Below are 27,988 nucleotides of genomic sequence, written 5' to 3'. Positions count from 1 at the left end.
TGATTGTTTGTTTTGTTAGCTTACCATAGATTGGTTATATTGTAAAACAACTGGAATAAGTGTGGAAATTCTACCTGCAAAAGAAGAGCAGCTCCAATATGGAGTCAATTAAGAAGTTTAAAGCAAGTGTTACATTTTTAGTGTCACTGAGTTGAGCGAGTCCACTTGGGTTTGAGTAAATTTCATCACTAGAGCCTGAAAGTGAAACTCTGCATATATGTCCATGTACCCATTCATTTTTTGTGACCACACTGACTTTTCTGCAACACTGTACATTACAATGCACTCATTATGCATTCATCCATACCATATCCCTCCAATAGAGCTCTTTGATCCTAGATTACTGGCTGACTTGTACTTCTGAGTTTGTCTAGTAGCAGAATTAAGGCCTGTCTTCTGTTTAACCAGCTCCTAGTTTGGATTCCTACTCTTCCACAAAGTGTCTTCTGTCCTGCATCTCTCCCCTCACCCCCAGCTGGTCACCGCAGATGGCTGTCTCATTGTAAGGTCTTTACCATAAAATATAAAGTGCCTTGAGGTGACTGCTATTGTGATCTGGTGCTATATAAATAAAATACAGTTTAATTGAATCCTTCTTCCAAACTCCAAGCAGATTTGAACAGGTAATAATGAGACTTACTAACCATCTAAATGTATACAATGCAACAGAGAAGCCCAAGTCCCAGGAGAAAAGATGCTCAAAAGTGAGCTAGTTTTAGTTTTATTAGTAACTAAATCTGCATAACCTAAATAATACAGTGGGTAAATGAATGGACAGGGGGGAGCGTGCAAGGCTGCTTTAGCCATTTAAACAGCAGAGAATAAACCATAATGTGTATTTTTTATTATTATATATACTGTCACATGTCTCATCCATTTACATGGTTTGCCCTTTAAAACCTTCATAGCTTTGGTTAAAATAATAAATTTTAAAAAGCACAACAGAGATTTACAGTGAAAACCTTTATTAAGTGTTAATATTATTTTTTAAGGAACCTCTTTCAATGCTGTAAGTTAATCATCTTTTCCATATTTGCTAATTGGCATCTACAGAATATCTATTTACACAAGAACACACCCACAGGTGAGGCTGGGACAGGCCTTACTAATTCATTATTACTTGAGTTCAATACTCAGGCACACCAGTCACCCCACGTTATACTCCCACCCCCTTTATGTTACCCTGTATGTCCCAACAAAGCAAAGAGACAAAAGGAGTCAAAGAGGGAGAAACAGAAAGAGACCTGGACTAAGACATAGACCCACAGATTTAGATTAACAACAGGACAACTGTGTGTGAGGCTGGCATATTGGTTCACTAGACCAACAAACTATTGCACACACCACATTCACACCAGCACTCACATACGTGCATGCACTCCCTCAAATACCCACTGACCTCCTTACGGTATGCACTCATACAGAACCACACAGTCATACAGTAGCTAGGAGTCCTGCAGCAGTCCTAATAGCCACCATCACAGTGTAGATACACAAACTATAAAATATTAGATTTCTTCTTAAACTGAAGCGCTGTGCAAAGTTAGCTAGCGGGGCATTAAATGGACTTAGTTAAAATACCTATAACATCTTAAATATTTACTGTACATACTTTGTAATACAAGTTGTGTCTGTTTTAGGTGACAATATTCTTATAAAAGAGTCTTAAATATCCTTTTCTCTAGTAAAGTGAGGGGGAACAAGGGGGTGGGGGCACATAAGCAAATAAAACTCTCTTTTAAGTGTCAAACCTAAACACAACAGATTTACATAAACCCGATATTATCTGAAAATGAGAAGTTTCTTCTTTTCACAAATAAAACATGATAGGCATTCTGACGGTGACACACACAGCTAAGTGTTAACATACTTTAATACTTGTAATTACAGAATTTTGTTTATGTTTTGTTTGAATGTAAAATCTTGTGTATGAGTTGTAGTCAATGTTCCCTCTAAACTGCACGTGTGCGCAATTGCGCACTGCTGGCACGGTCTCTGCGCACAGAAAATCTGCTTTGCGCACAGAAAAAAAATCTAACCTGAATTGAAATTAAAATTAATACTTTAACAATTCTGTTTTGCAGTGTTAGTCAGTAAGTACTGGCTGCTCCCGTATGGGATTACAACAATGCCACCTTATCCCATAGTCCAGCCAATAATGCGATTCACATTTGTATATACAAAGCTAATCAACGTGGTTGACAGGCTATGACAGCGTCCTTATGTGCCAACACCGGTGTTTTAGCTAGCAAAGCGGCGTGGCTGATGTGGAGTGAAGCAACGTTAATGACAGCGTGCATAACCATTGGAGATGTGAGCAGGACAGACGGAACAATTGACGGAAAAAGTGTGGACTTAAATTGTGTTGATAGGCCACGTAAAACCAGAGTTATGATAAAAATATATGCAATGTTTGGTTTTCTTCCTGAATACTATCGTTGTTTACATTTAGTGCAGGAAGAAACGGTAAAAACTGCGTTTTATAAGGAAAACGCTCGAAAGCCCTCTCCACCTGTGAGCAAAGACAAAACCATTTTTAGGTAAACAGCTGCAAAAAACGTTGTTGTTTGCATAACTCAGATACTTTTTTAAAGAAGTAACTATATAATTAATTGCCCAACATCGGTCATTATATACTGTATTTTTCAGACAGAGTGTTACAGGACTCTCTCCCAGACCACAAACTCATAGTCATAATACAAGTCAGAGCTTTATAAAAAAAAAAGAAAAAGAAAAAGAAAAAAAAGAAAGTTGTGTTTTCAAAATTGGAGTTCAAGTTATTTTTACTTCCAATAGTGTTAACATGCTACACAGGTCATGAACAAGATTTTTTTTTATATTTTCATTGCAAGTGGGCTAAAGCAGTTAATTAAAAGTAGTCTAACATAAATGTAAATGCTGTAATTTGATTATTTTAATAAACCATGTAACTTGGATGTATTCAATGCTGGCGTGACCACAGTGCACACGTCTGATGTTGCTCACAGTGGTCCAAGGGACCGCTCAGGGAGTTTGTGCGTTCGCTCAGACACATGAAAAAATTAGAGGGAACATTGGTTGTAGTGTGTGTGTGTGTGTGAGTGTGTGTGAGTGAGTGTGTGTGTGTTTGTGTTTTGTCTGTGCTCACAATGCAAGTGTACAATGTCAACCCTGTGTCTTTGCAGGTAGGTAGTGGGTAGTCCATATACTTGTCGACAGATTAACAGTCTCTGCCCCTTGCCATGGTCTATGAAATGTTGTGCAAGGCTCGGACACATTAGGATAGAAGTGCTTTGGGCTCCATCTAAATGCTGGGGATGACGTAAGGACTGTGAGCACAACGGTGAGCACAACATCAAAGGTAGGTTACATTGGGTTTTTTTGGCAGGTAGTTGCAAAAGGCAGGCTGGCTGGTTCAACAGAATTCCTTTCCACCACACACTCGGACCGCCTCCCTCCTTTTTAAGCTGATGTTGATCGACTGGTACTTTATGAAAACAGACACGTGGATCTTCGGGAACCTGCAACAAAGAAAGTGAAAGACAAAGTGTATTTTGCAAGCTATTCCGATTTTTACAATTGTTATTCAAGAGTTATGCTTACACATACGTACACCATGACCTTGTTAAGATGAATAATTCTGGATGGGGGAAAAAGCATTTCATCTATACTTCATTGCCTTGCAGAGCAAATGTGTGCAAAATATGTTTAATCAGCAGTGTTGCCCATTTGTCTTTGTTCTGTTTTGCATGGCTGCATGTAGAGTATTGTGAATATAATCACTGAGCTGTTTTTTGCTTGTAATTGTTACTCTGCATGCTTTGTGAACTGTTGCTTGCATGCTTTTTTTAAAATCCTTTCAGTAAGGTATTACTCATTTTTGAATTGCTTAAACACTGTACATCGGTAGGACTTTATAGAATTTTATAAATGCAAACCACTGACGTGCTGCAGCTGCACTGATTCACTGATTTTTTTTATAATCATAATTGCAATGGTTGTATTTATGCATAAAGCATGGTTCATTTGACACATGCTGACACATTAGAGCCATTTATGTCAGTTAATTTCTCAGTTCGCTGTCCATGTTTTTGCTACATATTGCCTGCACGTGCATCTTTGTCTTAAAACATTACAGTGGTTTTTTGAGTACATTTGTACAGTACTGGGGTTCTTTTTGTCACAACATGATTTGAATGTGGACCCAAATGCATATCTGAGTCCTGAACTATAAACCCTGAGGTTCCCTAATTATGCTGTGATGCTAAACTTCTTTGGACGAGGTTACGTTCAAGATTAGACATCAATGGATATGAACTCACCACCTTGTGACCAGTAGGTCCTCTAGAAAATACCATCACCATTCCTGGAAAGTCCCTTGGACATTTGTATCTAATGTCTTTTTGCTTTCATGATGATTATCAGCAATAAAATATAGATTTTTGAATCCAACTTTATGTCTTGATTTTTAAACAAAAAAAATTTTTTTTGGCTCCAAACAAATTTACAACAATTTTACTCTTTGATAAACAATATGATCTTCTAACCGGCCACCTATTTGCCTATTGGCCATCATTCTAAGAAGACCATTTCCTCACCCTGTTAGTACTTAGGAACTGTAGGCAGTCTTCTACAGATTTGCAGTCAAGTTTTCGCACAAAGCCAATCTCTGGTCTCGTAGGACTGCCAGGAGACCTGTCATAACTGCCCTTCATTGTTGTGCCCATTTATGCTGGTGTCAGCAACATGTGCACTGGAACCTGAACATGTTAGGAATGTTATGTTCAGCGATAATGGATTATAATAATGGATTGGATTTATATAGCGCTTTTCAAGGCATGCCACTATTCATTCACTCTCACATTCACACACTGGTGGAGGCAAGCTACAGTTGTAGCCACAGCTGCCTGGGGCAGTCTGACAGAAGTGAGACTGCCATATCGCGCCATCAGCCCCTCTGGCCAACACCAGTAGGCAGTAGGGTAAGGTGTCTTTCCCAAGGACACAACGACCAGGACAGAGAGCCCAGGGATCGAACCGGCGACCTTCCGGTTACAGATGCGCTTCGATATCGAGATGAGATTTTGCAGCCAGCAGCAATCCCATATCTCCACAGTCTGGGACCTCCAAGATGACAAGTGTCCCCCACAGATCAGGGTTAAACAGTGACTACCTCCAGAATTGGGAGTGGAGAGGATGGAATGGCCTGCCCACAGTCCTGACCTCAACCCCACTGAATAATTGTGGGATCAGCTTAGTTGTGCAGTTCATGGCAGAGGGACCAACAAAGCCACACTGGCTGACTTAAAAACAAATGTTGGTTGAAGGATGGGATGCCATCTTAGCATGAGGAGGAGGTGCCAGGCTGTTGTGGCTGTGTACAGTTCTTCCACATGCTACTGAGGCAGCTGTGTGGTAATTGAATAAAATTGTTAGGTTACCAATGTCTCTTGTTTCCTCAGACTTAAATCGCCCTAACCATATGTCACACCATTTAAGGGGGAATAAATAGATTTCCAATGGTAGTTTTATTGCCAAGAAGCATTGTTATATCAACGATTTGTCAGCAGCAGCTGTGTTGCGAACTATTTTATGTGTTTAACCTCTTTATATATTACAGTTTTATCTTCTTGTGTGACATTTTTGGTTGATTAGATCAGGGGTGTCAAACTCCAGGCCTCGAGTACCGGTGTCCTGCAGGTTTTAGATCTCACCCTGGGTCAACACACCTGAATCAAATGATTAGTTCATTACCAGGCCTCTGGAGAACTTCAAGACATGTTAAGGAGGTAATTTAGCAATTTAAATCAGTTGTGTTGGATCAAGGACACATCTAAAACCTGCAGGACACCGACCCTCGAAGCCTGGAGTCCGACACCCCTGGATTAGATGTTGCCAGTGTCACCGCTTTCATGTGAATGTGCAGGAGAAACCGTCGGTTAACTGGGTTAACGTTATCAGGGTGATAGCCAGCTTGAAAACAGAACAATGAGCACTTATCCTGATTGCCACTGTTAGACTAAGTGAATCCAGATAACAGAAAGATATCCTGGGTATGCTGAACTCACTTTGTGCTAGAGGACCCAGGACACAGCATAAGAAACAAAAAGCAAGCTGTACTGCAACTCTCCCGAGAGTTCATGAGAAAGCGCCACCAGGTAAATAAACAAAAAAATATCTTCAAACCTAACTGAATACAAACAAACCCACAAGCGACACAGAAGGAATAAACAACACACAATCCAACAAAGACCACAGAGAAGACAGTAATAGTTAAACACAAACATCTGATTACTGATGGGAAACAGTAGGAAGGAAAATGGACTTAACAACAGGTAAAAATGACCAGGGAATCAAGGGAGGCAGTCAGGGAACAAAACTGATGCAGGAAATGAAAGAAAGCAAACCTTCAAAGTAAAATGGGAAACAACCAGCGGAGATGAATACCAACCTGAATACAAACACTTTACAACAAGTACAGGGACAGGGAAACACAAAGGGACTGACGCATGAACACCGAACGGGACACACGGGATCAGATAAGGACACACTGAGGCAACCAAAACACAGAAAATAAAGCAACCTCAAATAGGAACCTACTGATGCTTCTAGCCAAGAAACATTTATAACCCAAGATCTTTCCATTGATTTGAAATATCGTGTTATTGTACTTTAAATTAACAATCCATTAAGGAGTGAAGTGTAAATTACTTTTTTCATTTACACTGGATTTACACCTCTATGGTGCCTAAGAACACAGGTAATATTTCAAACATTAAAGCACAATCAGTTCATTTAGGAGGCTTGTGTAATATAACAGTTAAAGATGTTTGTTTGTGCTTACTCACCTATTGATTTGATTAGGCATTCCCTCCATCTAAAAAACAAACAAAAACAAAAAAACAGAAAAATATAAAACACTTCAAAAAAATATATGAAAGCATGTCCAACCAATGCCACGCATATGATTTGATGCATTACACACAGACACCAGTAGATGGCACCAGGGATGAGAGAACTGGTTAAAGATTTTTGAGCTATAATGAAAAGATTCTCCCACGCCCTGAAGTAAGAGAGAAGTAAGTGGTGCATTATCATCATCAGAGTATTATTGGTGTGGTAAAGCTATGGATAATGCCAAGTTTTCATTTCTATGATTTTGTCTATAAATCTTTTATAATTTATTTTTACCTTTAACTGTAACCCGAAGGTCACCAGAGTTTAGGACAAGATAAAATGAATTGCAGATCTAAATTATTTATTATGATTGCTGTTTTTATTATTACCAGCTGCATTCACAGGCCATCAAACATAGCACCCGATGACGTTACACACGCTAGTTTTTCCAAATCCCTTCTGCTGATTAACAAGTCTTTTCTTTTACTAGTTCGTGTCCATCCTTCCTCCTCACCTCTCTTTAACAGTTTGCCCATGCCTGTCTGGTTCCATTACAGACTACAGGGCATGGACATGCAAATCGCATTTCCCACTGGGAGACATTCCTTTACCCAGGCCTTTCCACAGTACCTCACTGTGTCGAGCTGTGATCGTGATGCAGAATTACATACAGTATGCATGCATGCTTACCAGTACAAGAAAGGCCTTTTGTACATGTTTCGTAAGAAAGTGAGGTTATATTTTGATAAGAAGTTTGCCAGATACTCAGAAATGTGACTTGCAAGTTTGACTAATTTGGAAACATATCTGACTGTATCCTCACAGATGTTCAGAAGCTCAAAGCTCCTGTTATAATATCCCCAAAACAATAATAGAGATCAGTTTAAAATAATTATTTTACCTTGACAAATAGGTGCAAAACAAACTAGCAAAAGAGATTACAATGGCATTCTCTTGCAGAAGAGTCAGTGTTCATAACTGTAATCAAAAGACAACAGGAATCATTTTTTTAGCTGCCTAACTCACAGGGATGTGGTGGGGGAAAAGCTTATTAGGGGGTTAAAACGGGTGCTCATTAATGGTTGTAATTATCCGAAGGAAGGCTTATGCCAGTCCCTTCGTTATATTCAAAGTGTGCATCTGAAGCTTTCTAAATTTAGCTTTGCTTTTAAAAAGGCTGCATCAAAAGCTCATTACTTCCAAACTTTCACTGGGCGTGAACGCAAGAGTGCACTGACTGTAATCCTTTCATGGATTTAGTTCATCTCATCTCTTTTCAAGCCTTGTTTATATTTTGTCACCTTGTTAATGAATGTGCATTTTCTATTTTCAGTCTGGTGAAAGTCACTTGGGCTGTGATGAATCGCGAGCCGACTCTTGAAGTAAGCTTTAAAACGTTCTTGCTCTGTGTGTGTGTGCATTTGGCAGTCCCCACCAACACAAACTGCATTAAGATGCACTTTCAGAGCAATTTATATGGCACCACTCTGCCAAAAAAAAACCAACAACGAGAAAGAAAAACTGATTACTTCTCAATTAATGATAAAAATGTTAAAATATTTGGAAATTTAGTGGGATCAGTTCTAGAAATATTTACTGTAAGTTTAAATACATTTTTCAGAAAGGAAAAATGAGCTTCAGCTATTTGGTGCGTCATGGATCAGGAAACTTCTCCAACTATGATGGGTTTAATAACTTTTTTCACATCAGCTTTTATGAGTAAGATGTTGCTTTAAGTTTTCAAAGGAAGTCAGTCATGTCTTATTCTCACCCTTGCTTTCAGCCAGCAGCTCCTCTGTCATGAGGCCATCCTGCCGGTTCCCCAGGACGAAAGCCAAGAAGGAGAGGATGAGGGCGTCCAGGATGCCCATGATAGCCAAGATATAAGCCCAGCGAACGGAGCACGCGCCCAGGCTGTACTTGTCAGTCTGCTCTCCGCACATCCGCCGGACCTCGTCACTGTCCCATCCATCAGGATAGATCATACAACCCAGCACCAGACAGACACCTAGTCGAAGGAAGAGATGGGCAACGTGAATCAAACGAAGAAAAATAAGGACAAGCCAAGAATACATATGAGCATAAAGGAGGAGAATATAAGGGTGGAAATAATGGTGTTTAATAGCAGTGACAGATTTAAAGTGTTTTGACTACTCAAAACATTATGGATTTCCCAGCATCCTCAACCTTTTACATTGGTGATAATATTAGATTTATTGCTCATAATTCTCTGTTTTGGCCCAAAGTGTTTAACTTAATTTAACCTAACAGATTCTTCTCTAAGGTAATGCTGCATCAGAAAAGCACAAGAAAATGAGGAGCCCGTCTAATTCTTTCTCAGTTATTGCCCGAAGGGTAAAATTTCTCTCATCTTCACTTTGAATGAGGTCCTCCTCTGAGGTGGTGCTGCAGCAGAGCAGCAGTAGACCTGGAAAAAAAAAAGCTGACTGCACAATTATCCACAGCGCATTGCACATTAATAATAAAACAGACTCCCCACTTCTTTATTCCCTGAACACCTACTTGCTTTCAATGTTTTGCCCCTGAATGTTGTTTGTTTGTGTATTAGGTTTGGGGGTTTTGAGCGTTTTTCTAGTTTATTACCCATGAACTTTAAATTTTCAAACACTTACCTGCAATATGTGTGTGCCACTGTTAGGTTTAGTATGGCATTACAAAAGACCAGGGTGATCTTTTCTTTGTTACACTACAAGTAAATCAGGGGCGGGGGGGTTTGTTAGCATTACAATTTGTTTGATTCACAACACGAAGAGTTCTGTTCAGCAGCAAATATCTCCGAGAGGTAGTTTGATGCTGATGGCGTAAAAGAAAAGAACTACAGCTGCCTCTGAGTTTCAATGGCTTGAATTTAAGACTCTTAGACTCACATTTTCTTGGTCAATTGATTCCTGTGGCCATTTTGGAAAATTATTATCTTAATATTTTCCCCCTTAAAAAGAAAACACAAACAAATATATAACCAAATCTAGGGTATATGACAGTTTGCTCTTAAATGTTCACACTTTGATTGGTTTGTTGTTTAACTGACTGATGTTGCCTTGGCGCAGAAAAGATAATAACAGTTTGTAATAATAGTTTGGTTGTGATTAGTATAAAAGACTTAAGTAGCTACTGTGAAAGAGATGAGCATTTCTTACTTGGTTGTGAAAAACCAGATGTGAAACGGAATGGCAGGTCTGACTGGTAAACTGGACACTGATTGGCGATTCACAAACCATTAGCCAATGAGCGTGCAGTTTTGTACCACAGATCCACAAATCCTCCAATTTGAAATATTTATTTCCTAACTAACTTCATTAATTAACGTTATTTTTTTAAAAACCAAAGCTACATCTATGTTTTTGTAACATTTGTGCTTATGTCAGATCTGTTTCCCGTATGCACAGCCTGTGCATAGCAGCTAACAGTCACTCACACAGCCACACACTAACATGTCGTTAGCAAGGAAGGTTTTCACTGTAAGCGAAGACACACCAGTTCACCAAAGTGCACTAAACCTAATCAAACACCTAATGAAAGCACCCTTAACCAGCCATGTTTAGCATTTTAAAGAAGCTAACTTAGGGAAAGTGGCTAAAGCTAAATAATTCAGTCAGTCAGAAGCTAGCAGCCTTGTTATGAGCAAAGGATCAAAAAAGTTAGAAGGAAAATTATGGAGAGGTATAAAGCAGAAAATAAAGGTGGGTGTCTGTTATCTGATGGGGTTATAAATATACTGGAGAATAATGCAAGCAGGTCACATCTGTTTTGTTGCATAAATCTGTTGCACCTGCTTTTGTTTAGTAAGGTAAGATATGCTAGGTGCAGCGAGTGTACAGCAGCTTATTTTCCATTAATTATTTGTACCGCTTTCTGACTGCAGAGCACTTTATTTTCAATTGTATTTAAGTGAAAACAGATCATGTAAACTAGTGTAGTTTTGAGGGAAATTGTTAATCATTTATGTTATTATGAACCTTCTTGTTTATTTAATTTTACTTATTTTATATTGAAGAAAAGTGGATTTTTGTTTGTGTACACAGTCAGCTATAGTTTTTTAGAAAGAAAATCAGTGAACTCTTACCAACTGTGCCTCTCCTAGCAGCATCAATACTTTGCATCTTAGGGGGGTAGGGGGTGTGTTGTGTACGTCATTCATCGAACAGAGGGAGTACCAGAGAAGGCCATTTTCGATATTCACCCAGTCAACACACATTACTATTCTTTGTCTCCTTTTTGATGTATTTGCTACAAAGGTAGCAAACACTTTTCTCGATCTTTCTGGCTGTCTCCTGTGTCGCTTTGGCTCAGTTCAACAGGATCATGAATATTAGATTGAACCACAGGAGGATCCCTCTTAATAGTTTTGTTGCCAGTAAGATGGAATATGAGACAAATACTGAACGTGTGATGGGAAGAAGGACAAAAGATAACACTCGCAGTAAAATATGTCTTAGTCACTACTGAACTCTATTTACTACAAAGTCTGCCTCTGCTGATAATCATCTCAGAGGGATGCACTGGACAGGATTATACCAACAGAGGGTGCCACATATGTCACTCTTGTTTCCAGAAACAGCTTGTGGTTAGAGGAGGAGCACATGTTCCCTTCATGCACTGTAACAGAATGCCTGCTATGAACTAATCCATAATCACACAACACTACAGAGAAGCCCCATCCAGCACAGCACTGCTTACATAATCAGACCTTTTCTGTGAATTTGGATTCCCATAAAGGTTACCATCAAGCAGTCTACACCCATATCATAACACCAAAATAAGCAAGAGCGTTGACTTCTTTCAGTTAAGAGGCCTTTAATAATAATAAAAAAAAGATTATATGATTTACGAATGCTCTACAAGACATGTGGGAATTCTGTTAGTGGATCAATTATTAATCAGAAGTAATATGTAAATAGTACATGTAATGGTGCTTTAGCTGTAATTATGGGCTCTAGAGTGACAGTGGATTCATTAACATTAAAATTATGACATGGTTAAACTTTTTATCTACACTGACAGGCCAAATTCCACCAAACAACTTGCCAAACGTGACAACATGTCAGTACATTAAGTGATATAAATTCTAGTTGCTTAAAATAATCAGGACTGAGTAGCTCATTGGTTTTTCTTTTTTACCCCCGTGCTTAGAAAAACTGTTGGTTAGCACTTGTGTCTTACAGCAATATGGTCCTCGGTTCGAATCCACCATTTCACATAAGATCAGGTTAACTGGCGATTGCAAATTTGAATATGGTGCCCTGCCACTCGCCCTATGCCAGTTGGGATGGGGTTCAACCCTCCAGTAACCCTGAACTGGCGAAAGAGAATGAAAGGACAGACAAAAAATGTTGGAGTAATGGAAGGTTTTGGCTTTCCCCAAAGGGACATCACCAGGATTGTTTTTTCCATATACATTTTCCATATGCAAGTTACGCCCCCAAATCTCAAAAAGAAAAAAAAAGTTGTATATAAACCACATGAAATAAATGAAAATCACAGAGTAAACAGATTTATATACTTTCTTGCAGTACCATGCAGTAAATGCCTGCTTATGTAGACTGGTTACCTGGTTAAAGGTTAATTTGAAACTCATTAATTACAATGGGTGTTCATTAGGTAAACTGAGAAAGAGAGGAACCGATAGTGCAAAAACAAAGATATCTAACAAAAAAAAAAGCTGATTGATTGTTTGTTTTCAATGTTTTATCTGATCTGTTTTATGTGATGCTAATTGGGTGTTGAGTGTTTGGTTTGTGGACTGTTAATGGGACAAACCAGTAAAAACACATCACCTTAAAAACTGTGTCTACAATTTGTAGCCATGCACTCGAAGTTCATAAACGGTTAATAAATTCATTAAAAACAGAGTTGGCTTGCGGATATATTAAAGTGGGTTAAAAAATAAATTTGCTGAATGCTCATAAACTGCCCATGAATGATAAATAGGCTCTCATAAAGTTAAAAAAGAGAGACAAAAACCATCTCATTATCTCTGTGAATCTGCTGGCTGCACCCGCTTCCACTGCACTGAAGCAGAACTTCATGCTGCAGTAATAAATGGTGTGCTCCGGCTCCTCGCCACAGAAATAGCAGCACACCTAACAGAATGCAGCTGTCAGTCGGAGCGGAGACGAGACATTAACTGACGGGCATTATCCTCCCTTTTGGCTTTTTTCCTTGTCTCCATCTCGTTCCAGAGCGGCAGACAGGCGCAGAGAAAGGGTGAGACGGATTATGAGGCAGGGCGAGGCAGAGGCACGCAGAGACATATAGGGAGAGGATGGAGGAGGGGACGTGGCGAGAGGCTGAACCCTTGCCATGTTCCACTCCTGTGTGCAGCCGCCAGCAAGTACCCAGCACCACTTCAATGTCATGAGCGCTGGCTACCATATGCTGGAGCCCCTCGACAAGCAGAGCTATTCTCAGCATTTACTTGTTTTTGTTTGGAGGGTTGTTGTTTTTTTCTTTTTTGCAGTTTCCACACAAGCACACACCTTCCTCTGTTTGTTTTCTCCTTTTGGGGAAAATTGGGATCAGGCAAGTGTAAAACTGGACTGTGAAATGCTTGTTGGCTAACAGCAACTTACGTAAGAGACTGTAGGTAGGGCAGATTAGGTGCAAACAGCACTACAGTAGAGTTTGAGAGCAGACCGACAGATGGTACAGAGCCGTGTGATGGCAGCAGATTTGTCAGAAGCACATTGGCTCATTTTTCCCAAAGAGACAAGTAAATCCCATCGATACGGAAAGACCTTTTATTTATACTTTCCCCTTTTCATAATCTCCGCATGTCATTTAAGAGTGAAGGTGAGCAGAGGTGTGAGCAGAGGTGTGACCACCAATGCAGCAGCTTCATTGGATTTGTGCATCTGGTTCGAGAACAAAGAAAAACAAACCTGTAATCTGTTTTGCTGTAACGCTGTCAATGCGGCTGCATGTCTGACTGCATCATTTCACTGTTACGGCATGTCATTGATTGACCTGGAACTAAACAGTTGTGTGTATCGCCGACTCCCTCCATCGCTCAAACGCCTGCGACATATCTAAGCCATGAAAAGGGATTGACAATTTTCAGCTCCCACAGTCCTTTGTGGAATGTGTTTTCTCCTCTCCTCATTTAAACAGCTGCGACAAACTTAATTATGCATGCACGCATCGTAAACTGTGCTATCTGACGCCGCATATGGATCTGACGCTCGCACATAATCGAACACGTGCACGCTTCTTTTCGTTTAACATAGTAACACTTGATGTCTTTTTCACAACGATCAAACCCTGACGATGAGTGTCGGTCCAGAACTTACATTAGTGAAATGGTGACCTAATTATTGAGGAAAATCTAGTTCTGCTCAAGGCATTTATTCTACACTCTTTTATGCTCTTTCATATAGAAATCGACTATGTTTAAAGTGGAAGCAACATAATGACTTAAATCCAAGATGAACAATTTTATATCTTGTAATTGTCCTTCTTTGTTTGAGAGCCACTACTCCTTAGGACATAATTTGTCTGTGTTGCTTCTCATCTACCCTGCTGTTGTCAGCGTTAAGCTGAAGACAGCGATTGCTGAGAAAATTGGGGTTGGTATGTGATGACTCATATGAGACCAAGGCTGAGGCTGGAGACAGGCAGTCCAAACTAAACACCATACTGTGTGTAGCAGCCCCAGGCTAAAGCTGATGGAGCACAAAGTTTGGTTCAATTTGTTTCAAAAACAAAATGTATATACGGTGCCATGATAAAGTATTTGCCCTCTTTCTGGTTCTTTTTTCATCATTTATTTTATCATATTTGTCATCAAACAAATTTTAACATTAGACAAAGATAATCCGACTAAAGAAAAAATTTGGGTTTTGAATGATTTCGTTTATTAGAGGAAAACAGTTCTCCAAACCTACCGAGTCGCCCCGTGTGAAAAAGTAATCGTCCCTTAAACGTAACAGCTGTCAAGCATTTGTGAAAACTGGCAATGAATGGATTTTGGCTCGCATTCTTCTTTGCAGAATTGTTTTAATTCAGCCGCATTGGAGGGTTTTTGAGCACGAACTGTTTAAGGTCATGCAAAAACAAGTCAATCTGATTTAGGTCCAGATTTTTGACTAGGCCATTCCAAAACCTTCATTTTGTTTTGTTTTAACTTCAGTTCTTGAACTCCAGGGCGTGAATTAGTGGCTTGATATTCACCTTCAGGATTTTCTGGTAGAGAACGGAATTCATGGTTTAATTACAGCAAATCGTCCGGGGCTTGTAGCAGCAAAACAGCCCCAGATCATCATACTACCACCACCATGTCTGACTGTTGATATGGTCTGTTTATAAAATGGTGTTTTAGTTTTAAGGCAAATGTAACGGGACAGAAACCTTCCAAAAAGTTCAACTTTTGTCTTATCAGTCCACGGAATATTTTCCGAAAAGTTAAGGTGTTTTCTGGTTCACTGTTCTGGGCTGTTCTGTGACCTCCTGGATTGTTTTGTTCTTGGAGTAATTTTGGTATGCTGGCAACTCCTGGGAAGTTTTACCACTGTTCCAAGTTTTCTCTATTTCAGTGTAATGGCTCTCACTGGGGTTTGATAAGTCCTAAATCCTTAGAAATATCTTTGTAATCCTTTCCAGACTGATAGATGTCAATGACCTTGTTTCTAATCTGCTTTTAAGCTTCTCTTGATCTTGGTGTCATGTGTTGCTGATCTTTTCACCTACTTCACTTTCACACAGTTTTTATTTAACTGATTTCTTGATTCAACGGCTCTGGCAATAATCAGACCCGGGCTTGGCTATTAAAATTGAACTCAGCTTTCCCCCAAAATATGGTTAATCACAGTTAATTCATGATTTGACATGGGCGGAAATTGCTTATCCACACAGTGCCAGGAAGATTTGGAAGGTGTTTGTCCCTTAAATAAAATCATCATTTAAAAACATTTTGTATTTAATCAGGTTATATTTATCTAATACTAAAATTTGGTCATCTGAAACATATGTGTGTTGGTGTATCTGATATCCTTGTGGTGGTGTTGTTCCTGCCTTGTAGGGAAAAAAATCCTTTGTTTATATAAAACTCTCTTATAGAAGAAATGGCAACTATTTCAAGTGTTTTCTTTATTAATTTATACAATATAATAAATATATTATCAAGTTAGGTTTGGTTTTAGTCAAATTACGTTACTCATCTTGGCTTTCTCGTGATTGTTTTTAATAGAATTAGCCAGACTCTGGGCTAATGCTAACCACATGCTCAGACAACGTTATTGGTCAGTGGCAATTTTTTCCTGGATCAACATCATTATGATGACAACAACAATTGGATATCAGTGCAGTAAGAATAAAAAATGTGCAAAAAGAAAAAAAAGGAAATCAGAAAGGGGGTAAATACTTCTTCACTGCGCTGTATTTTCATTTGTAGTCTACATCTCATTTATCTCAACAGATTATCAATGTCAGAACTTCTACATCTGAATCCAAGAGCAAGTAAAAATAGATAACAGATGCCTCACGGTACCATTGAATGATCACAAAGAAACATATGTAGGCCTTGATATCCATGTGACGATGATCTGCACTGTCATAATTTAATACTTAATTTACTCAGTCCAATTCTGTAAGCTTAATTTTCAAATGACGAGGGTGTAAAATGAGACTGATTAATACAGTCTTTCCCATGGCAAATTCAGCCTCTAATGTGGGCATGATGAATCCCCTTTTCACACTTGACAAGACTTTTCTCTGGCTCAATAGACGAGTGAATGAGTACCCAAGAAAGATGGCCTAAAACCATGACAATGATATGCCATAATTGCTATTAGATAAATGGGGTAATTAAGGATGTATGATCCATATAGTGTGGCTAAATGGAGTGTGAAAGTGTGTCTCCACATAGTATAAGCTTGCTTCATGATGCAGGTTTATGAGGAGGGATTATACATACAATGAGAGAGCTATTAATAATATTTAGATAGAAAGTGTTACTGTTGCAGCGTTTATATGTGGCTGTAGGAGAACTGATCCTCTTATATCAGGATCTTGATATACTTTAAGACACCCCAGCTGGGCACAAATATAAGAAAGTTCTTTAAAAAAATATTTCCAAAGTGTCTGGGATACAGTGGAAAGTGGAGCGAGATAAACTTTTAAAACTTACTCTGACAAGCTCCCCTGGAAGATGAGGAACATGCTCATCGAGATGAGCTGTCTACAGTCCAAATCTATTTCTGCTTCAGTTGCTGGCAAAACTTGATGGTTGCTGGAGGGGAGCAAGGAGCTTCCAGGCACTCTGAGTATTCCCCTCTGTCAACATCTTCAGCAATTTTCTGCACATCGAGCACATAATACCCACAGCTTACCTATCAATTCATTTGAAAGGATTAGAAGGAGCGGGCGATGGCTTATTTCATCACGTTATCTCCGTTCTGTGTCAGGGCAAGTCTTGCAAATACTTTTTAACCATCTTGTAATGTAGCAAATAACCTTCCTTCAAGAGCAAATTGCATTTACAGCATACAGGATATGCTACGCCAAGCACTCTGACTTCTGCTACAGGGAATAAAACTCTACAAGAAGGAAATCGTTCCCAATATAATTTTGGCTACAGCTTCAGAATAAACCTGAATCCAAAAAAATAGAGATGGGGTGAAAAAAAGCATTTTTGTCTAAGCAGAGAGGACAAAAAAGATGCAGTGTCACTTCCACCACCTACGTGCTAATACACAAAAAATCATTTAGTCAATCACTTACAACAGGCAGCTGGATTGCACTGAATAATAACTATTGTGCGCATGTGTGTGTGTGTGTATTCCTCCCTAGAGCCCTTGTTTTGGGTCAAGGTCAAGGTCATATTTGTTATATCAACGCATCATTTTCAAAGGTTGAACATTCCCATAAGAGGCTACCCACTATTACTATGACTAAAATAGATGTACGGTGCGCTTAATTTTCTGTTGCATCAAATCTGAAAGCACTGCAGTTCAGGCTCAATAACATCAGTGATGCAATTTTTATTAAATAAAGTAGATATACTAAACAATAGATGAGGGGTTAAAGGGTTCAGTTCTTAGTAACTGTTAGTCTAGCTATCTAGGATATTGTTTAAATCCCTCCTCCCCGACAGAGTGTATGTCCCCTGATTCTTACGCCATCTGGTCAGAGCCTCATTATTACACATCAATTGAAGTTAAAAAGAAGATCAGCATGTAAATGCCCTGCAGCAAGCTTGACATACAGTAGAAAAGGCTTTTCTTGGAAATTATCAGTTGACTGCACTTAAGAGATATGGCAGCTTAGGTGAGGATACAGGGGTAGAGAATGCAGGCAGCGGGGAAGAGGAATCATGGGAGGAGCGCGGAGTAAACTGCAGTGAGCAGAGCAGGAGGGAGTCAGGCTGGGGTGATGGGCTTATGTAACAGGTCCAGATGCAGCTTGTACCTCCACAGAGGATAAAGATTGGCAAGGGCAATTGGGATCAAAAGAGACCTTTGAGTTCTCTGTGACAAATACTCACTGGGTCACCCGTTCGGGGACGATGGAGGCAAAACAGCAACGGCTTAGGCAGGACTGTGATCTCTCAGTGAACATTTAACAATGGTAGCATTCACCCAAGACAGAATGAGAGTCCAAGACAGAGCATCATCCAGCCAGGAGACAGTGGTTTGAGCCCAGCTGGAACCTTTTTGCTTTGGGTATGCTTAGCTTTTTTCCTCTTGCTGAGTTGTTTAGGTTTTCACTTTCACTCACTGATTAGGATTAGACACCAAAGTTACCGGTCAGGTTTTACTTGAGTCGGTCTAATTAAACCCACTTGGCTATTTTCAAGAAAAGATCATTGTTTGGTCATTGTGGTGCAGTGGTTAGCCCTGTCGCCTCACAGCAAGAAGGTCCTGGGTTGCAATCCATCATCTGGCCAGAGCTTTTCTGTGTTTCTCTCCAAGTACTCTCAGTCCAAACATATGCAGTTAGTGGGATTAGGTTAACTGGTGATTCTAAAGTTACCATAGCTGTGAGTGTGTCTCTGTATCTTTGTGTCTGTCTTGCCCTATGATACCTTGGATACGCTTCACCTGGATAAATGGAAGAAAATGGATGGATGGTATTGGTCAAAGCTCACTGAAAAGTGGTGACTTGGGAGTGGCATACCTGTTTTACTAATGCTGTTACTTGGTGTTTGATGTGCCAAAGAACACATTTGGTGTAAATAAACCGAAGCTAAAAAGCATTAATGAACACTGATGAACTGAAAATGAAAATAGGCTAGTCAGTCCGGCTGTAGAGAGAAAAACCTGTTGATTAAAATATGCTGATTATGCATGGTCAGTGTTAATGTCATCATATATATATATGTATATATATATATATAACAGCTAAAATATTATTTTTAGCTGTTAGACAAATGCACTCAGAAGTTACATGTGCATCACAACAGCATGCAAAGTTTTTTTTAACACTCTAGGTCACTGTGCCCTTGCCATCCCACCTCATCCCTCCCCCTGTGGAATAAATCAGCAGCCTCCCCTGCTGGAGCTCTGGCCTGAGCTAGGCCACTTCTGAGATCACAGAGATTAACTCCAGCAAATCTATACTCCACACCCTGCAGCGCTACAGGGACACTGAACACAGGGGAGTCATAATGATGACTTGGCTGGCATTTTGAGTTTTGTATTCCACGCTGCTACATTCAAACTCACAAAGTGTGGGCTAATTAATCAGCATTGATCTGTTGGTTTTTATCTCCAGATAGGCAGTCTTGCGGTTTTTAAATTAAACCAGCTGTTCTGTAACCACATAGTAGAATTAAATCAGCAAGTATGCATTACAAAAACAGCATAGACCTCGCTTTCGTATGTGCTGTAATCACTGCAAAGAGGAGCGAGTGCATTGCATGCATGCAAATTACCATGCTTCAATGTGCAATGTGCATGGTGGTGTGTAGATACGGACTGGCATTTATATGGGGCTTTTATAGTCTAACTGACCACTCAAAGCACTTTAATCTATGCACTGTGTTCATCGCTCATTCACTGCCAACAGTTAACCAAACATGTCTCTGGACTGTGAGAGGATATCAGGGCACCCAGACAGAGACCACGTGGGCACAGGGATAACATGCAGTGTCCACACTGGAAGGTCAAACCCAGAACACTTGTTTCTGTGAGGGAGCAGTGCTGACCACTGCACCACCACGCAGGATAATATCCTTCATCCATCTTCTTTGCCTGTCCACAATCAGCAGGAGTGTGAGCTGCATACATGATAGTTTAGTTGCCTCCCTCTGACTATAATTAGATGGTTCAAGTGACCGTGTGTTTTTTAATCACAAAAAACTGGGGGATGGAACAGTGTTAACGGAGAGGTAATTTGAAAGCAAAGTACCTGGGTGGACGTGAGAAAAATGGGTAAGAAAGCAAGCAGATCGTTCCTTGATTTTTTGATGTGCAAGGACGACAAGTGTGCCAAATAACAGCCTAGAAACAGAGCTAAATACAGACTGTTTCACCTTCGATTGTTGAGCCGAGTGCTGCAAAGGTGTGGATTAGTGCATAAACAGTGTTGTGCATCCAGTTTATTTTGCTGCAAAAAGGTTGAGTTTCACTGCTGCGCTGAGAAGAAACAGCAAGAGGATAAATCAGTTCTGTAACTCCTGAGCCAGTTTGTTTCACTTTACGACCTCACCGCTACTGCCAATGTTCCCACACGGCCATGGTAGATTTCAGCCAATTTTCAAGCCATTTTTAGTCTGAAAAAGATTCATATATCTGTTTCGAAATCTCTCAGATCTCCTCCTTTCATTTGTCATTTCATTCCTGGTCCCCTGGCATAAAGAGGTATGCAGTTTTCCTTTCTCACTGGTGTTATAGTGAAAGGCACTACTGTGTGTTACTGCAGTAACAGCAGAGAGTACTGTCCTGTGTTGTTTCATGTTGTTTCTCAAACCTGCCACAGTGGGTATCTATTTTAATGTACTGTTGAGACACATTACTCTGTTTAGTACAGAGTTGCAGCAGTGCAAGTGACTGGGCACAGGCTGTCTCTGTCACGTGTTTAACAGACTGCAGCAAAATCTCAAACAGGTCTAAAGAAGGATAACTTTCTGTCACAGCTGCAATCATAGTTACACAAATGGAGTTGCGTGGATGACATAAAATACTGATAGAAAAAAAAGAGATGTCAAAAATGGACAAACAACAGTTGCCGGGAGACAGCTGTAATGTGCCATAAACACAATTCAACCTGCAGCAAGCAGTGATCAAAAACTTTGAAAATGCTGAAACTGAATGTATAATTTTGAAGAAAATGTATTATCACGTTTTGAAATTAAATTTAAAACTTCCAATATTTGAATATAAATGGAGGTCTTTATATGCTATGCTGCTATAACATAGTGATTCATAACATCAGCTTGAAGGAGTTGGACCTTTTTAGCACAATGCTAAAAAAGTGTATCAGTCCCCGAGGAGGGATGGACATGCATTAACATGTAGAGAAGTGGAGCACATCTGAAATGTCTAGAAAAAGCATCAAAATCAGTCTTTTCCTCAGATTGCTTTTGAAAGTCTGATTTGTATCTGGAGAAAAGTTCTCATTTGCAGCGTTTACTCTAGAGAGCTGGAGCATTTCTGGTCCAGCGGCAGTGACAAGTGCAGCTCAGTGACTGCTGCTCTCATGCTGAGCTCCAACCACTTTCCACCTCTACATTCAACCAGGATTTAAAGCTCCTTTCACAACAAGCCTCTCAATAGAGCAGATGGACTATGGGAGTAAAAGCCAACAACAGCGAACGGAGATAATGATACAAAGAGAAATATGTGGAGAGAGACTGAGGTGACCAGAAAGATCAGCTCGTCTTCGCTGAGCTCTGTCGTCTCATTTGTTTTCTGTCTGCCTTCTGTCTCTGACCTGGATTTTTTGTTTACCTCAAAACCTTTTGTTATTTGGTCCTTATTATTTTTTCTTTTTCTCATCACCTCGCTTGTTCCTAATATTCTCACTGTCCTTTTTCACCACTGCTTGAAGCATAGAGGTTTGAAGTTTTGATGTGATGATCCTGTTTGATCTGTTTGAACTCAGTGAGTTTGGTTTGATGAGAAACTAATCCCATATTCAACATGTGACACTTTGTTCCTTTTCTAGCTTTCTGTGACTCACGCTCAACTACTGTGACTCAGTGTGCTTCAGTGAGAAAGTTATTAACGAATGGATCAGGAGTTGCCAGTTAGTTAGGCAGCATGGTGGCATGGTGGGAACTCTCCGTGTACTCCGGCTTCCTCCCACATTCCAAAGACATGCAGTTAGTGGCAAAAGGTTAATTTGTAACTTTCAATTGCCCATAATGGTTGTCTGTCTCTATGTGTTAGCCCTGCGGCAGGCCGGCGACCTGTCCAGGGTGTACCCACCATCTTGCCCTAAGACAACTTGGATGGCCATCCCACTACCCCCCGTGACCCTGACAAGGACAAGCAGAAGAGAATGTCTGGATCAGGAGCTGAAAACTAAACTTGGGGTGTGGTTGAAAAAAACAGTTTTGCTAATAATACCTAAGTGAAGTGACCTAGAAGTCAGTTACAGGAAGATGGCCAGACTGCTTTGAGTTAAAAATAAAGTGGCTCAAATAACTGCTCTTTGCAACCAAGTCATGCAGAAAATAAAGAAAATCTCTGAATGTATAACAACTTCAAAGCAGACTGGCTATGGCAGCAGAAGAGCACAGTGGGTGATATATTCCTGTCAGCTAAGATCTAGAAACTGAAGCTGCATTTCACATTGACTCATCAAAATTGGACGCCAGGAGATTGGAAATACATTGCCTGGTTGGATGAGTCTCAATTTCTGCTAAAACATTCAGATGGTAGTGTGAGAATTTGGCATAAACAACATGAAAGATTGGGCAAAATTGGGCCCAACCTGGTTTCTATCTAATACAGTGTCCAGCGAGTGTATATATTAAATATTTGATCTAATTAAGCATAAACTGTCTTTTTATGGGATGCTAACTTGCCATATTAGGAAAGCAGGAATACAAGCCTTTTTTATTATTTTTAATTATTTAGCATCCTCTTATGCAAAATAGAACTACCTCAATATAAAACATAACAACCTCTTGAAAACCCATGACTCCTGATTGTGCAATAAGTCCTCCTGGCAAAGTGTGTCATTTATGTATCAATTAATCATCAGAGGTAATTATGCAAATACTACAAAAAGCACACAATTTTGCACATACGTTACTAGGAATGATGGCTTGTTCTTGAGTTATTCTTGAGTATCAATAAAACAAAGAAAGAAATATTACAATAAACAAAGAAGTCAGAAAAGTAGGAACCTGACCTTTATGAAATCGCAGTCCTTTGAAAACGAACCTGTTTGTATATTTCCAAATAGGTCACCCTCTGTCTGCACATCATTTCCTGCTTTACAGAGCTTTGGTGTTGCTCATTCACGTGTATGACTCACACTGTTTCTTCTCAAAAACAGACACTGCAGCGCGAACTACAGAAAAAGTCTGTCAGCCCGGCCGACAAGGCAAAGTACGCACGTCAGTCTATAAAACAGTGAAGTAATTATCGCTGACCTCGCTGTATATGTAGATAATTGGTATGCAGACCCCTGAAGAACTGCAGTTAAAGGCCAGAAAAGCGTGCATCATATATTTTGCTGTCTTTAAGCTCTATGAGGGGGGTAGAAAGGTTGTACACACCTATAATTACATGCCATGAACTTGTGCAGGGGCACAGACAGAAATGGCTCTGCTGAGGAGAGTATAGAAAGGTACGAGCCCATCAAAGGCCGGCTGGATGCTTGAGCACTCTCTGCACTCAGCTTTGTTTGGCCACGGTGGGCATTTTGAGACTAATGTGTCCTGCTGGTTCACTTTCTCATGAAACATTCAATGTTTCTACCTGGACTTCACAGAAAAGATGGCTAGAGATGCGTTCTCACACGCTGATTCGCTGGCGAGGAGCATTGTGCAACAGCGTGAGTTTTCTATGTTAAGTGTTTTATCCACCAGCCTCTGACCTCAGCCCAAGGGGATTTATGAAAGCTCCTGCAAAACCGGCATACAGAGTGCCACTTAAATTACGTATACGCGTCAAGTATGACCTTGATTTTCAGTTAGTGTGCCTGAATAGACCCTTTACTCAATGAGGCATGGTACTGTTACATGCTGTGTTTTCATACCAGTCATATCACCCAGTAAAAATGTCTATAAGACACCCATAAGGATGATTGCTGGAGCAGAGAGAAAAGCTGGTGCCATGGAGCGGAGAGTGCTCTGAATACTGACTGTGTCCTTGGCCAATCTAGCAGCAGGGATGGGTGACAACAAGCTACCGCTGACCAGCTGACAGGTTTAATTTCACTTTGCTTTACAGGTATGAGATTTGTCATATACTGAGCTACCAAAATGTTTTAAAGTGAAAAATATAAGATAAAAGGAAAGAATTCAATGAAGAACCCTTTTGTATTCCCTTTATTTTGTACTGAGCTGCCATTCATCACTATCTATGACTTGCACAGGAACTGCCAGTGGGCTACCTGTCTTCTTTAAGTGAAGTCAGCTGAAGGTTAAGCTGATTCTAAGCGTAATAAAGTTTGACAGTCCTAAACAGTCACACTTGCTCATTAGGCATCGCTGTGCCAACTTGCTGTGGTCAGGGTCTCTCCTTTTGGCTTTCTCTTTCATCTCTTAGCTGCAGAAGCACAAAGCCCAGCGGTCTTCTTATTAGATGGGCTTATTGCGTTAATTCAGCCCAAACATAACACACTGAGCTGGAGCCTTTCCAAATACCCCCTCCCCTCCACTTTGCCTCATTTCTGTTTGTTGCAAACAGCAAGCCGACTGCTTTGACCGCTAGTGCAGCTGAGCTAGGACCGATGTTTGGCAGCGTCTGAACTCTTCAGATGATCGAGGCCTCTGACATCAGCCCACCGTTAGTGAGAATACACTGCCAGCAGCTGAAAGACTGACCTCGACTTATTTTGAAAACCAGCTCTGACATATAAGAGCACACACGTCTTCTGGCTGCGAGGACAGGCTGAAGATTATTTGCATATAACAAGTTACATTAAATTGGGCTGCATTGTAACTATACATGTGATATGCTATATTACCAACATAGCGTGTGATTTAATGCTTATGTTATGTTGTTCTGTGGCCTTTAGCTAAAAGAAACTTTTTAATCTAAATTTGTGTGTGCCCGCCTAGCTGCCTGCACCATGCTATCTAATCACTGTGGGAATAGGTGTGCACTTTCCATGTGGTTTTGCATTACAAATAAGACAAGACCGCATATAAACATTTTCAGTTGGTTACGCTAAAACACTAGAGACTCTGGTGTGATTATATTATTACAATATATCCCATGAAATCCAAAACACTGGATTAAACTTGAAGTCCAAAGGTTCTCATTGATGCAGGCACAAGATTTTTTGAAATTGTTCAAATGTAAGACAAATACAAGGAAAAAATGAATCAGTTTTTAATAGTTATTATTAATAAGCAGCCTTGTTTATTTATTTTTAATCATGAGCTGGATAATGTTTCATATGTTACTAAAACTGTAATCCATGCTTTCAGAAAGAAACTTGTTCGGGTTGTAAATACCCCAGCGATATTGGTCATGCATTCAGCAGCCCTTCAGCACCATGGACAGCACGGTCTGCTCGGGAGGGCTGACTGCCAGCTCCCGGGGAGATCCTGGAGACTGTTTATTTTCACCCTGGCCGCTCCCAATTAATTTATCTCATCAACTCATCAATCAAAATTCGATCCATCCCAGTGTTTTGAGCCTAGCAGAGCATACACAGAAAACAGCTGGCCAGCTTCGCTCTTGCAGGCATTTTGCATTTAGACAATATTCATACTTAAAAATACGTTACAAAAAAAAAAAAAAAAAGCAGTGGCGGTGAGCTAGCCTCCAAAAGGACACTTACCTGATGCTGCTTGCATCCAGCCACAGATCTTGTACACGGTGGATGTGCTGAGGAGGAAGAAGAGACTGAAGCAGCCGATGCAGGTGACGACCAGCATCATAGACATTCCAATGAAGAAGGAGGCGGCCTTGAACGCACCAGACGGGATAGCGGCGAACTCAGTGAAGCTACCCTGGCAGGTCAGGTCTCTGGAGACTCCATCTCCAATACAATAATGAAAAAGGCCGAAGTAGCCGACCTGCGGCGTATCCATGCCATCTCCAATCCAATAGGGCTGCGAGAAGATGGTCACGTTAACAATACCGAACAGAATAGTGAAGATGGCCCACAGAAGTCCGATCACACGGGAGTTGCGGACGTAATTGGTCTGGTACAGTTTCGCGGCTTCTGCTGACGGTAGCATTGATGCGGCGGATCCAGGTATCATTTTATGCAATCACGAAGACTAAATGAACGCTGCGAGCTGTCCGAGAGCAAAGCGAGGGCTTAACATTTAGAATATAATCAGCTTCTTCTTCCTATTATTATTATTATTTAACCTAATCAACGCTTAAACAGCAGTGAGAAGAACGCGAGGAGCGATGCCTGTGCATCTGCAACACAGCAACATCTGTCAGGCGCGATCAACTCATGACGTCGCATAAAACCAGGCGGTGAACCAAGTGAGGAGCTGAAGCGGAGAGCCTGAACCCTGCCTGTGACCGACAGCTGAAAAGTCAAAGACTACAGTGGAACAAACGGTCTCTCACTGCACTCGCTCCGTGTGGCCGTCGGACGTGCACATCGCTGCCGCACTTTTATAGCTCAGTACTGCCCTCGGAAAGTCTCCCGACATCTAAAGGCATGTATTCACAAGGACCTCAGCTATAGCCTATAACATATGACGCGCACGTATCCTCGAAGAAACGGCTTCAGCCTGTAACGAGCAGCCCGTTATGTCTCCGAAGGTGGTCGCACATACATACATAAGGCCCGTATTCTGCTTCGGAATCAATGCAACCCGATCACAGTTACCATTCAGAAAACACGGCAGCCCCTCTCTGCGTCGTCAACGATAAACGTGTTGGTTATGACAGCATCGCGGGGCTGTCGGTGATGCTGGGACTCGGAGAGGGAGGGGCGCAGAGACGACGCAGAGGCAGTCCGTGCACATAGTGACACACACCTTCTGGATAACGCTGCGTCAACGGCCAGTGGACTGACGAAATATGAGTGCGACTTTAATGGTCTAAAAGTGGAAAGATTCAACGCGTATAAATGTATTTTTATTGCTGGATGATACTCCGCCGCCATCCTCCCGACCTCCCGCTACCAGAGGCACCTGCCGTTTTGCAGGGGAGGGGCAAAGAAAGGAGAAAAACGACTAACACTCCTCGGTTTCATGATGTGTGCTGGTCTAATGCCGAGAGGTTATGCAACAGTTCATGAAACTGCAAACAGGGGGGTGATCAGCTTAATGCACAGTTTGTGTTTTGCTACTGAAAATGCAATAAAATTGCAAAGCCATGTTGACTTTCAAGGATTAAATACTAAAAAAGGGGGGGAAATTGGTTACAAGTCCCCCTTCTTGGGAACTAAAGGAACGATCAAATGATCAGGTGAAATAAACTTAGAGAGCACATTGCCATGATGGGTTTTTTTTTAATGCCACCCTTTGTGTAGTTTCAGGGTAAGACAAAAAAAAAAAAGCAACTAAGCAACTAAAACAATTCAAATGTGCCGCCATGGAACTAAAATGAGCAGCAACATGCACAGCAAGCTATGTGTGTCATATATTGTTGGACACCTATAATAAACATGGCAGAATTATCAAATAAAGAGGTCAGCCTATGAAAAAATCCTCCCTGTGAGCCAAAACATGATCATTTTTTCTTTTCTTTTCTTTTCTTATGGTCAGCCCAACAGGCCACTCACTTATTCAGCAAACCAATCAACAACCAATCAGAAGAAAGCTGACCTGAAGGGAGGAAGCTGAAAGGAGACATCAAGGTCAAGTTTAAGGTTTATGAGGCTTACATTGAACTGTGAATTATGCAAAGCTACACTGTAAACCTGAACAAGTTAGCAGAGCTTCTTCAGGCTTTTTAAACTGATGAACTTAAAAGGTGACGCTTATCCAGACTCCAATATTTTGACTATATTTGACATCCACCTTTTGACTACAATAACCTAAAATGCAACCCAAAACAAC

The 27,988-nt window shown here is 40.5% G+C and overlaps 1 protein-coding gene across 1 annotated transcript; it reads right to left on the bottom strand.

Moving 5' to 3' along the window:
• Positions 1-26,986, bottom strand: LOC146515310 (LHFPL tetraspan subfamily member 3 protein-like). The gene is made up of 4 exons (XM_085167749.1): positions 25,798-26,986; positions 8,648-8,884; positions 6,828-6,856; positions 1-3,500 (listed from the first exon to the last, which is right to left on the bottom strand). The coding sequence occupies exons 1-3, from the start codon at positions 26,222-26,224 to the stop codon at positions 6,840-6,842; spliced, it is 681 nt and encodes a 226-aa protein (XP_085023875.1). The 5' UTR covers positions 26,225-26,986; the 3' UTR covers positions 1-3,500; positions 6,828-6,839.
• Positions 26,987-27,988: the final 1,002 nt, after the last annotated feature.

This window comes from Neolamprologus multifasciatus, chromosome 7 (genome assembly GCF_963576455.1).
Source record: "Neolamprologus multifasciatus chromosome 7, fNeoMul1.2, whole genome shotgun sequence".
NCBI lineage: Eukaryota > Metazoa > Chordata > Actinopteri > Cichliformes > Cichlidae > Neolamprologus > Neolamprologus multifasciatus.
This window is presented reverse-complemented; position numbering and strand designations above follow the sequence as displayed.